Source organism: Columba livia, chromosome 8 (assembly GCF_036013475.1).
Source record: "Columba livia isolate bColLiv1 breed racing homer chromosome 8, bColLiv1.pat.W.v2, whole genome shotgun sequence".
In the NCBI taxonomy this organism is placed as follows: Eukaryota; Metazoa; Chordata; class Aves; order Columbiformes; family Columbidae; genus Columba; species Columba livia.
Genome location: NC_088609.1, coordinates 24,065,396 through 24,078,676, shown reverse-complemented (window position 1 = coordinate 24,078,676; position 13,281 = coordinate 24,065,396). Strand labels below are relative to the sequence as shown.

General features: G+C 38.9%; 1 protein-coding gene across 5 annotated transcripts in view; it reads right to left on the bottom strand.

Moving 5' to 3' along the window:
- ABCA4 (ATP binding cassette subfamily A member 4) overlaps positions 1-13,281 on the bottom strand; it is an 80,819-nt gene that overhangs the window by 26,873 nt on the left and 40,665 nt on the right. For 4 of the 5 annotated variants that reach the window (XM_065071079.1, XM_065071083.1, XM_065071084.1 and 1 more), the window contains 6 exons: positions 11,381-11,585; positions 8,699-8,797; positions 4,966-5,190; positions 2,128-2,305; positions 647-778; positions 239-378 (listed from right to left, as the gene is read on the bottom strand). In XM_065071079.1, coding sequence (XP_064927151.1) covers positions 239-378; positions 647-778; positions 2,128-2,305; positions 4,966-5,190; positions 8,699-8,797; positions 11,381-11,585 — 979 coding nt within the window. The remainder of the gene's footprint in view (positions 1-238; positions 379-646; positions 779-2,127; positions 2,306-4,965; positions 5,191-8,698; positions 8,798-11,380; positions 11,586-13,281) is intronic. The other variant, XM_065071082.1, reaches the window with a different exon arrangement.

Below are 13,281 nucleotides of genomic sequence, written 5' to 3'. Positions count from 1 at the left end.
AAAATAACAGCTTCAAGTATATTTTAATTTGTTGCGTATTTGTAAGAAACAGAAGCTTCAGGGACAGGGTGCACCAGCTTTACTATCTGTACAGTCCTATTTACTCTTTGATAGTAAAGACCTCTGGCAGTACAGTGATGTGTCAGAATATGACCTCAAACATGTCATTCAAACAACCACTTCCCAAAGGCAAAGAAAAGGTGGCAGAAAAAACATCTTAGAACAATCCTGTAGTCACCTGACAAATTCTGAGCCTCTTCATTCCTTTTATGGGTGAGGCCCATGTCTTCTAGCATTTTTTCCACCTCTTGCTCAGCTTCATCCCTGGATCTCCCTTTCAGTTGAGAATAAAATAAGATGTGCTCTGCTACAGTAAGGCTGTGAAATCAGACAGAAAAGCATCAAGACAATTTAAATGAATAAGCAGATATTTTCCCAAGCAGCAATAAATTCACTCTAGCTGTACCTTGGTAATGAAAGAGGAGCTGTTTTGCCCTCTATCTAGATCACAGATCATCTTTGGGAGAAGTGTCTCTGAGACAGACTTACTACCAGCATAGCAAAAGAAAAAACACAGGATTTGGGGATGTGCTAAGCATGCAGACTGGGACCCTTATTCTTAAAGACAGTTTGGAATGACACTTACTGGTTGAATAAGATGTTGTACTGAGGGCACATGCCTATTCTGTGCCGAATGGAGTCCATGTGAGTCTGAATATCCAGGCCATCAATCAGCACTGTTCCAGAGGTGGGTGGGAAGAGGCCTGTCAGTATGGACCTGGGAAAAGAAAATTAGGAAGTTTCCACCCTCCCATCTTCCTGTGCCCGATTAAGAAGATGCATTGCATGGTTCCACTAGATGGAGCATGATGACTTCTTACTATCGGTCTAGGAAACAACTCCAGTAAAAAGCATGCACATACTCTTGCTCTGCTACAGTGAGAATCTTGTGGATCTGCTAATGTAGTTGTTGACACACCTGTCTGTATGGTCCAGGCCTGCATTAAAAAACTGTTTCAGTCAGCTACTCTATTTCAGAGTAGTGTGTTCAGCATGGTACATCACTCTTACGTACAAATGGGTCTAAAATGAAGCTCATTAGGACCAAGATAGTGAATGATGGGTTGAGGTCTCCAGCCATGCTGACTCATGTCCTACATCTTTATTTTCTGTAAAGTGGAAAGGAGCCAAATGTTATGTTGCAAATGGGTGGAACCTGTTACCATATTTGGATGAATAATGGGTTTTTCAGTTCTGAAAATCTCAAAGCAATAGAAATTTTTTGTTTTATCAGGAGAATAGAAAAACAAATATACAAAACATTTCAGCAGATTAGAATGCTTTTATTTTGGGTCAAACATATTTTGCTTTTATTTTGGGTCAAATAAAAGGCAATTTAAAGTGCCTTTGAAAGAAAAGTCTTTTTTAATTAAAAAAAACCCTGAAGTGTTCTGCTGGGAAACATCATAATGAAACACTTCAGTTCTTTCAGCATTTGGTGAACTTGCTACAGACTGATTAAATGTTTTCTTCACTAATTAATCCTATTTTGCCAAATAAAGTTATGTATAAAGAACATGAAACACTCCTAAGTCCAGCTTCCTGAGACACCAAGGTTCCAGGACTAGAGGAACATTTTACTCTGGACATGGATCCTGCAGATATGCAACCATTTTGCCTAAAGAGGACCTATATCTTATATTGCTTTGCACACAGACCAAAAAAAGTGACTGACTTAAAGCCAGCTAGATAGAGAAACCAAGAACACAAGGAGGGTGGTCACTTTCAGATCTTCAACTCTTTCAGCGAGAAGATCCTTCTCCCTCTTCATCTATCAGCACTCTGGCCATGGGAAATGATTTCTAGAGGAGAGAATTGCTTCCTTCTCTCTAGAGTTCCTCTTGTTTATGTCATGCATTGCCTCCCTCCCAGAGTTTAGCTAATCCAGAATATTTTCTCTTTGCCTAAGGGCAGCATTTTTCTGTCTGGAAAAAGCTTGATGTTGTGCATCAAGCTAGCTGCAGGGGTGGTAGAGAGACAAGGGAAGAGTTAAAAGAGAAGACTGCTCCTCAGGGCAGAGCAATAGAGCATTGCCCTGGATTTGCTGCTTCTAAACTACATACTTACATGGTGGTTGTCTTTCCTGCTCCATTGTGACCAAGAAAGGCCGTGATCTGGCCCTCATAAAAAGTAATATTCATCCCATCTACTGCTGGCTTGGGCCTGTTGGCAAAAATCTTCACCAGGTTCTGAATGCATACTCCTGGAATCAGTCCTGTTGGCTCAGGCTCAAAGAAGGTATTTACTTGAAAGGCAAGAAATCAAGAATGAAAAAAAAAAAAAAAAAAAAAAAAAAGAATAAAAGCACATGTTTTATTCCCAGTTCTGATGACGACACATCAATAAGTGCAATAACAGCACATACCCAGTAAAATACATCATCATGTGCCAGGGCCAGATTCTCCAGTCACACCAGTACCAAACTGAGGCAAGATCTCTAACTGCAATGCAATTTATTTAGATTCACCCACATATCAATGACAGGAGAAGCAGAACCCAAACTATAATGGTTTGTGGAGGGGTAACTCATTGGATCAGGTGAGGCAGAACGTGCTTTCTGTTTTCACTGTGTAGCAGGAAGATCATTTGGAATTGTTTGTAGATACTTAGATAGCCTTAGAGATTACATTAAACAAGCAGCGGGTTGCCTTTCTAGCCAGGCTGAAATTTGCCATTGAAATCATCTGCCCAGCTGTGCATTCTTTTAACATGATGCATTAAAACAAAACAACACACACACAAAAACAAACCAAACAAAAAACATTTGCCTTTAATCCTGGTAGGTGAAATTTACCCCCTTGCTGAGGCCAGCTAAAGATTTAGGCAGTACCTAGCATGAGCACTACATAGGATGGCTTTCTCTCAGAATTAAAAATGCATAATTGTAAATAGCACCATCAGGATCTTTTATTGCATCAGTTTCTAGACAAAACAAACTTCCTTTGAAGTAAATTAAGCCCTTGGGCAATGTGAATTATGAGAGTTGAGAAATTTAAACTAAAGACCCTGTCCACTTTTGTTTACACAGAATGCTGAAGGCTTTGTATGAAGGCTTGTTTTGCAATTGCAGTTTACCTAAATTGTTTAGTACCCAGCAGGCCTATGTGGAGAGCAGCCAATGCCATCTGGGTGAAACCAGCCCCACCTCCATCAGTGGCTTGTGTGACTGTCATTATAAACAATACTCAGGAAAAAGTCCTGAATATGTTGCACATGAGTGAGCTGTGTATACTACAGTGCAGCTGAAATAATTCATCTGGAATGGGTAGCTTTATTTTAAATAAAATTATGTTTATGACAAACTTTTCTTTTGCTTTGTGAAGGAGTTTTGGTTTCCTTTTACCCCACTGGGCCAAACACTAATATCCCTGTATTTACAAAAGTTGGCATAGAATCTGTCTAGAGAGTTATGCACATATTGGCAATTTAGGTACCATTCTTGGTTTTATATGTCTCACAATCTCAATTCATATTCCTCCAGGCCTCACTAACAAGTTCTGTGCCAAATTTTCTGACCACCTTCCCCAGTATGTGCTTTGTATCACCTGAAGGACACTGGTGGAGGGCCAAGCTCCTGTTTTTTTGTGATTCATATTTTTCCATTCTGATTCTATTCCCTCAGTGCAATTTTGGGCCATTTAGGCTTCTCTTCAGAGGTGTCAAGCATTTGTTGGGGATGTGAACGGGTCTTTAGTGAAATCCATGCTTAAAATATAACAAGCAACTAGGGCAAGTTTATGGTGTCTGCCCTGCTCTGCTAACCCATGCTAGTATTGGACTGCACTAGGGTTAAGCCATCAAAACTACTCTCCGTTTCCCATCTCACTGCTCTTACATGAAGCGCTAAGTCTTACATGATGCCATTTTGGAAACTGTGTCCACGAATCATACCAGGTTTGCTCCTGGCTTCTCCACGTCTCCTAGCTCCTGTGTGTCTGGCTGAAAGGGAAGGCAGAATTTTTGTGCAGTGACAGGCAAAACCCTTTCTCAGTGGCCATGAGCAGCTGGAACCTGGGAGCTGACACATATAGCACCACAAAGATAAGGCAGTACTAGGAGAAGATTGGCTGAAATAACCTTTGCCCTCTGCCTGTCTTTTTTTTCTTTTGAAGTCCTGTTCTGTTTCCATTCACCCTGAATGCATGTTTTCAGTGCCTATGTGAGGAGCGCTGATGACCCCACTTTTATCTCTAGCTTTTCAAGAGAGTCAGAGTGGGCTCAGAGCTGTCTGTAGCAGTTACTTTTGCTACAGAAACCACATGCATTCCTCTGAGCATCACATACAGAAAACTCCTCTGGCTCCCCACAAAAGAAGACACTGGGACTTGAAAACAAGGCAGGTCATTCAGGAACTCTTAGATGGTGGCTAATGTCAGCATCAGAAAAGGCTGCAGACAGACACACAGAGCACTTTAGATAAATCCCTTTGAAACTAGGCTTTCCCTACAGATGCAAGACACACTAAAGATGGGGGAAAAAAAAATGGGGACAGCTTAGGAGAGAAGAACGCTCCTCTCATCATAAGTATTTTTATTGAAGTCACAGCTCTGCTTAATTCTAAGAAGTCAATGTTTGTGTCTCTGAGGCTTCCCTCAGCATGAACACTAGCTTGCTATAGAAACAGTCTCCATTTGCACAATAAAAAACAAGTTACAGAGCTCTACTGGAAGGCAGCTCTCATGTGTGGTGACTAAGATATGCTAAGGGATTGTGAATTTAGAGGAATATGTAAGGGGTAACTGGGAGAGTCAGTGTCTCCCCTGAGCTTAGCTCTGGCAGTTGCATGCTATCCTCTGTAGCCTACTGGGCTCTTGTAGTTTGACTCCAATAATTCCTATGTCTAGTTTGTTAGGAAGCACAATGAGTACCGCATCTCAGAATTACTAAGTTGCTCTCTCTCCTTACTATTAATTTCATCTTTGTCCTGGACATCTGTCTGAGGTTTCCCCTGCTTGCCGTGTTCTTTTTCTCGTTTGTGTTTACATTGTTTGTTTTTACCATCCTTCTCCCCCTGGTTGTCAGTCTTTTCTTCTGGCTTTTCAGGTTCTTCAGATTTCTTTGTTCTGCTTTCATTTTTTTCCTCTTCCAGGGCCTTCTGATCCACACAGCCTTTTGACTCTGGACTTTTTTCTATATAAACCAAAAGTAACAAACATTTAATTAACCAAAATTTAGTTTCTTCTTATCTCTAGAGGTGATTTGAGGAAAAGGAGGTGCTACTAAGCCTTGAGCTCTCCAAGAGTGTTAATCATCAGTGCTTTACTCAGGTTAGGAACACAGCACTCAAAGCCGTCTAGCTTACAATCTGCCGCACAGTGTCAGAAACAGATACTTAAGGAAGACGACTGACAGTTTTGCAATTATAGACCCAGAGAAGATCCTGACTAATATTAGATACATGCTTTAGATTCTGTCCACGCAGCCCTAGACCAAATTCTTCACGACATGAAGAGAAAGGCCATACAAACACTTCCCAGACTTACAGGGAGTGAAAGCAAGAAAAAAATGAAAAGGTTAAACAAAAATAAAACCATTAAACTGCTACTTAGGTTAAGAGACTGGCCCCAGGCCAGAGTGAATGAGTTGGTGTTAACTTTCATACAAGAATTTCTGGCTTTCCAGTTTGGCGTCAGACCTTGTTGCTAAGGAAACCAGTCACATAAAATCATTAATGGGGCCAGGCTTGAAGCAGGAAGAACAGTGGTGTCAGAAGAGGGAGCCCCTGAAGGAACTGTTTACAAAACACAAATTCAAGCTGGCAGTCTAGAGTGCAACTAGCACAAATGTAATTATCAGTTGGCCGGGGACTTAATTTTGTTGTGAAATTTCACCATAACTTTCTGCTAGAAGAAACGTTAGCCATAAAACTATATAAAATTACCTGGTGCACAAATACCAACATGAACAAGTTCACTGTGTCACCTGAAATAGCAAAGTGAGGGATATAAAACTGGACTGATAGAAGCAAATTTTAAAAGTACCAAGAAATTTTAAAAGTACCAAGTTCCAGTTTAGCTTCATTTGCAGCTATGCATTTACATTATCTGACATTTTCTTATCCAGATTTCTTCCCAACACATTAACTACTTAGGATAAATTGAGAAAATACTTAGTATTACCCTTGAAGCAAAGATCTGAGTTGAGAAAAGTTCTACAGTTGTTCATGTGAACTGAGGCACTGAAGAGTCCTAGTTCTTCAAACAGGTAAGAATCTCATGCCTCCTACAAAGAATTAATCAAAGATGACCTCTCCAACTGTCCCTACTTGAGAAAACCCAAGGCAAAGTTTTGTAGAAGAGAGTATGAAATAAGTATCGGAATGCTTAGGCTAGCTGAGGTAATCATAGACTAATTAAATCAGCAGGGACTTCCAAAGATTTCCAGTTCATTCCTCACAAAATAGGGCCAATATGGATCACAGTGACTATCTCAAAAAACTGAGATTTCACAATCTTTCTGAGCAACCTGTTCCAGTATTCTAACTATCGTCACAATAAATAATTTGTTGCATTTATATTAAATCAGAATTCCTCTTTTCCAGCTTCCATCCATTGGCTCTCATGCTTCCACTACGCACATCTGAGAAGTCTAGTTCTATCTTAGCTTTCTCTCATTAAACTGTATTAAGTCCACTGTCAGCCTCTGTCACTATTAACTAGCCCCCAGTGATGCTTTGCACAGCTTATCGCAGTCCTTTGGGCCAACAGTTCAGTCAATTTTCAACCCACTTTAGTGACCACTCAAGCAGCCTGTATCTCATTGATTCGGCTATCAGAATACTATGTGAGTCCATGCTAAAGCCAAGTTAAATGGCATATACTGTTCTCCCTTTGTTCATTGACCCAGTCATCACAGGAGAAAGCCAACTGGCTAGGCAAGATTTGCATTTGGTAAATCCATGTTCATTATTTCCTGTCAGCTTGTCCTTCATGTTCTTGGGAATGGCTTCAAGGGGATCTAGCTCTTAATCTTACCAGGGATTGATAAGCATCAGCAGAACTAGGATGAGAGCTCCAGAAGGGGCTGCAAGATTGCCCCATTTTTAATTGAAAATGAACTGTTAGATCAGTTCAGCTACCTGATGTAATGTCACCTACAAAATAAACTCTAGGCTTCACTTACAGAAAATATTTTATCTAAGTAAATTTTAAAATACTATTAAAAACTCATTTAAAAAAGGCAATAAAGTAGTAGCCATAAACTTTTCTCTTGCTGACCTACCCAAGCAACTGAATAGTCTGGGGCTTTCAAGCCTTCTCACAACCTTTAATTTGGGTACTAAGAAATCATGAGTCTGCCTTATATTGGAAATATATTAAAGAATACACAGAACTTATGAGGTGTTAAGATAATCAGAAAATGTATTTTATTTCTACTAATTTTAGGCTCAAACTAAATAAATAGAAAATGTTAAAATCCTATAAGTAACTCTGCTCCAAATTTGAGATATGCAAAGGAGCTCTGATGCAGGATATGCCCAAATTCCACAGAAAGTCAGTGAGAAGTAGGGGCCGACATCTTATCTGGGTATTTGGAATTTTTCCATTCAACTATAAACATGCAGTAAGTCCTCCTTTGGCTCTTTCCTGTTCCTTCCTATACAGTCAAATTCTAATCTGGTGGGCAGCATTTGCAAAGCCAAAGCAGGTAACAGACTCCATAGTATCTAGACAAGCCTCTACCATTCTGAATACTCTCACAGCAAGCCCTAAGGCAGACATATCCTTTTCCTCAGAATGCACCAGAAGTCAAAGCCTCTTAAAAAAAAAAAACAAAACACAATGTGATAACCTCCTCTTTTCTGATCAAAACATGTGACCTGTGGATGTATTATCAGCTGTTTATAGAAAGGATTAAGTCCCTTCTGGTTTATAGGAATCACCCTGAGGTGAGACTGCCTTGTCAGCAGTCAGCCTCACTTGATGAAGGGTAAGGATGGTAGTGAGAAGAATGAAGAAATTATTTCTTCATCTGTCATTTTGATTGTTTTCAGTGTCACCTTGTAAATTTAAGACAGATTTCAAACCATAACCTTCAGTCAGTTTCTATTCCAGACATTAATAATAATTCTGCATTCATTCCTATTTAAATACAATCATCCACATGCTGTTCTTAACTACTCCAGCATCCATGCACAGAAAAAACATCTGCAAAACCAGGACTTTTGCACTCATTCCAGTTGGTGCAAAGGTGGCACCAATTTTGATCTTGCTTACAAATCCAAAGTAAACAGAATCAAACTGGTGTCAAACTAGACAGAAAAGAATCAGCTTTAGAAAGATAAGGGAGCTTCAGTGTAAATAAGATCAACATTGCATTTGATTTTGACTCATTTCACAAATGCTCTTTTGGGCAAAATGAACTCCTTGAATGTCTCAAAAGGTGTGGGTTAGGGAGTAGGGGTTTGATGTTGCTTGTAAACCTACACTTTAAAAGCTCTCAGACAGAACAGTGACTCACCTCTAATAACTCTAATAATAGCAGGCCACTCCAAGTTCAAAGGCACCTGCTGAGATTCCCAGTATATGGCTGTCTCTAATCTTTGCAGCAGCTCAGGTAATGGAAATGTTACGCAGTCACCTCTAAACGGATCAGTGGTTTTGAAGTTATTTCTAAACACCAAAGTTTTAGAACTCACCATCAGCACTTGCTGTTTTCTCAGCTTTTGGATTTCTAGAGCCAAGCCAGTAAGATTCCTGCACAGGGAAATACCAAGGCTGTGGTAGACCATAGTCCCCTAAAGCAAAAATAAATAGGTAAAGTGTACTTCACAAACACATTCCTCAGTGGGCACAAATTCATCTAGGCAAAGTCTGAGCTATAATTATAAACACTTGCAGTCCTAGTGTTGCATATCAGAAGGTCAAACCATCCACCAAGTACCTGAGAGAACAGATTCTGTTTGCATATATTTTTTTTTTCTTTTGGACAGGAGTAAAATATTCAGAAAATATGTGACCTGATTTGCCTTACCCTTTTTTAAGTAGAACATGGTTTAGAATAAAGTTACTCCCCACATGGGGACAATTTGAATCCTCATCAACCAGGCAGCAGCTGCCAAGGAACATCCTGATTGCTTGAGATGGGATTCCAGTCTTACTCAAGGATTCTCTTTTAAGGCTCACTTAACACTTGAGGGTTTACATGAGTAAAAAGACCATTATATTTATACTGGGCCTGAATTCACAAGTGGCAATGAGAAAAGAGACTCTGGCTATTATTTCAGTTTACAGTCTTGCAGGAAAAATGACAACAGAGTAATCTTTTCTTAAGCAGAAAAGGGCTTTTTTGGTCATAGGTGATTCTGTTTTGAAAAGAGAAAGTACAATAACCTTATCAGTTCTTGTCAGGCCAGATCAGAGCCACTGCAAGACAACACCATTTTCCTGGATCATATGGATTTACAGAACGCAGCAATTTGAGCTGCTATGTTTAAAACTGGCATCCTTATGAACCCAGATGTTATTGGGCTTGTGCTACTTATTCAAAATAAGCAATGGGAATTTGTGATGCTCACTGAAAGATGGTCAGTTTTTCTATACAAAACCCATTGTTCATGAAAGCATCTGCTTATTTTTGACTTACCAAAAATATCTTGTATGTCAGGCAACCACTTGTACTCCCATTAATGCACACAAATGCTTGTCTGCATCCAGAAGCAGCTTGCCTTGCACTTGCTATAGACTGGATTATACTCCTTTGAAGCTGATGGCTCAGACAACTGCTTCGCATTCAGGACAAATGCAAACCCCAAGTGAACTCCATTATGGAGCAGAATGCTCAAATAGCTGAAGGACCACTGTAACAACGGGTGGCTGGCTGCAGAGAAAACCTGAGTAGGAGCTGGACCATATGGTTCAAAGGATTATCCAGGGAACTCGTACAGTAATCTAAAAGACTACAGAATTGATTTGATAGGTCTGCATGTGTGTGACAGTGAAATGCTCTAAGAAATTCCACAGAAACAGAGGAGCAGAAAGCTAAAGAGACACTCAGAGCAAATATTGGGAGGAACTAAGCTAATGAATAGAAGCCCTAATAGGCATTACTTTTGTGTAAAGTGCTGGCTGAAAAAAAATGACTTGGATCTATGAGCAAAGAAACTCTTGTCATTTAATTCCTGCTGAGCTCATGCAAATAGTACATTGTCCATTCTTTTTTAAATAAACAAAGTTACAAAATATGCTTCTCCAAAGAGGAACTTTTAGGAAAGTTACTGCAAATCAGCTTTGAAAATAAGTATGTTAAAATTGCATTAAACTTTTTGTGAGGACATATTTCTTAAAAACTGAAAGGCATAAATTTGGTGTAGCATTGCTCACTTTGGTAGGGACATGAAGAAAGTAGACTTAAGGTCATATTCTGATTTTGAACCAAAATATCCTCAGATACATCTAATGCCATTTAACAAAACTTTTCTCAATTTGGATTAACTATCATAAGTGATGTGTGCAGACAAGCACCATCTTACCTTATCCATCATTAATTTTTTTCATAGTCAAAATCTGCAAGACTTCAAATTTTGAGTAACCACTCAAGCCAAAAAAAAGGAAGAAAAAGATAGCCATCTGCCAAGAAACACATTCTGGAACTGCAGCTCACATGTGGGAGTAATAAATTAATGAAAAGAAATCTCACTTGCTTGTACAGCATGAGAGTCTGCATTATTATATTGTAACAATATTCAATAAGAAGCAAGATAACAATTTCAGCTACAAGGACAAACCATTTTCTCACAAAGATAGTTCCCCAGCTTTTTAATTGATAACAGAGAAAATCCTTTTGTGAACTTGCACTAGAACTAGGATTCTCATTTAGAAATAAATCCACACAGGAACTTTCACAGCTGCCTAGGATACAGTATATGCCTCAGGAAATAGTACCATCCTTTTAGAAACAGTTGGCCTAATGTGGTCATAGTATATATGTGAATTAGAACTGTTGTTTTTATATTTTCAAAAATATAAAAAATTCTCACTATAAATGATTGAATCTTCTCAAAAGAAAAATAAGTACACAAATTGGCTTTTAACAGATTGCATTTTTGTCAATTTATTTTCTATTTAAATTTGAAAACAGGACCAGAAACTGCATCCTCCTTCTTACTTTTTCCTCCTTTTCCATTCTCTTCAGGACTGAAATAGGAAAAAGGAAAGAGAGAAAAGTGGAAGTCCTTAATAAACTGTTGGTGCTATACTGGATAAGACTCATGGTCTACAATGCCAAATACCCTTTTTGTGACAGAGAAATAATTAGAGGCTGATTAAGCTAACACAGTTTACAACTACCACTACTTTGCATGAATAAGAAATTGACCTACCTGGAAAAACATTATCAAGGTACCAAGAAAGTACTCCATAGAGAAAAGCATCAAAAAGCATCATTCTAATGGAAAAAAGAAAGCTATATTCATCTCCTTCCAAGGGACTGGTTCTGACGTTACCCCACTGTAGGCCAAGACCTTGTTCTTCATACCGTGACAAGTATTCTGTGCCGAAGCCAAAAGCTACTTGAGAAAGCAAACTCTGGAATAAAGGAAAAATTACATTTGACTCAGACAGAGGGACATTTTGTAAAGCAGCACAAAAAATATGACCTTTAGAGACCCAACTTTGAAACCTGATAATACCTAACAAATTACCAAGGAAAAGTGGTTTCGTTTTTATATTGGACTGGGATGTTTAATCCTCTGAATGGTGGCAATTCTAAGCAGTATTTAGCCATAACAGACAGAATTAAACCTTGACTGTAGTTTATTCAGCTACTAGACAACCTTCACAGCTTGTTCTTTTTCAGAATTCTGTTCAGAAAATACTACAGATGCATCTAGAAGTTTGTAGTGTACACCTTTGCCTATATTGGAGAAACAAAACATTTTGCGAGTGTATGGGGCAGGGCCACCATGAGTAACAAGACAGAAAGTACACCAGATGCTCAGGATAAAGAAAACCACAATTCCCTCCTCTGGTGTCTGCTGCCTGGTTCTCACACAACCAACTACTAAAAACCAGTACAGTATCCAAACATCCTCTTCAATGTCACATGGCAAAAACAGAGCAAGAAGTGATACAGTGCTGTTTCATGGGGTATGTAGTTCAGCCAGGAATGCCAGACCTTCAGAAAATGAGGAGACAAAGGGGATCTAAACAGCAACTCTCAGTGAGGCATCGTAATAGTGTGCTAAGTAAAAAATGCTTGGTTTTCAGCAATACAATCATTGTTCAATTACTTTACTTGTCCTTAAATTTCATTTTTTCTTCAGGTGCCCTACACCTGCATACCCTGCCCCTTATCATTCCTTGTAATTAGCTCTTCAGAGACTAACCTTTGAACAACAAATATAAGACCAAATGTATCAGGAAAGAAAAATATCCATGGCTTCTGGCCAGCAAATATCCTTTCTTACATGAATGCCTCCTCCTTCACTTCAGGGTTAGAAGATAATTGTCTTTATACTTAGACTGTGTGCTAGTCTCAAGATTTCTTCCCAAATCAGAACCTGTCAGAGGTCAACCCTACTCATTTCCTGACGTAATGACAGGATAAAAGCTTTGTACTTTGTTGCCTTAACTGGTAGAACTAAAAATGGTACAAACAATATCTGTATAGCTCATCAGTTACGAAAGCTAATTCATTGCCACATTTACACTTAGTTATAGTTTTGTAGTGTTTTATTTTTCTTTTTCCATCAGATTTTCTAGTGCGAGAGAAGATAGTACTTCTCTTTTACCCAAGTTGTCAGAACGTTCAGCAAAGATTGGGAGACTGGATTCAAACACCTGCTCCCCGTTCTGATTCATTGGGCAACAGAAAATCAGTCTGAATAATTTAGTAAGTTCACAGTTCCATTTCCAGCAAGAAATTTCCACCTCCACTGAATTGTTAAGGATCTTACCTATAATGGAAGAGAACTAACAAGGAAGCTTTGCATAGAGAACGTCTACAACTCCGTAGGTGGAAGATATTTCTTAGAGCTTTGGCACCTGGGTTCAAATCCTAGCTCTATGTTCAGATAAGAAAGGAATGTTAATCTGAGATCCTCTCATACTTAGATATCACCCTGTTATCTAGGTTATAGCACATGAAAAAGCGTCCCCATTTTGTGAATTGCCTTTATTAAACAAACCAGAAGTTAGATTTGCTTTGACTTATTAGGAAGTGTTCAAACCTTTTTGAACATTATGCTAATTTCCTAGTATTCAGAAAGTAAAATAAATTTTA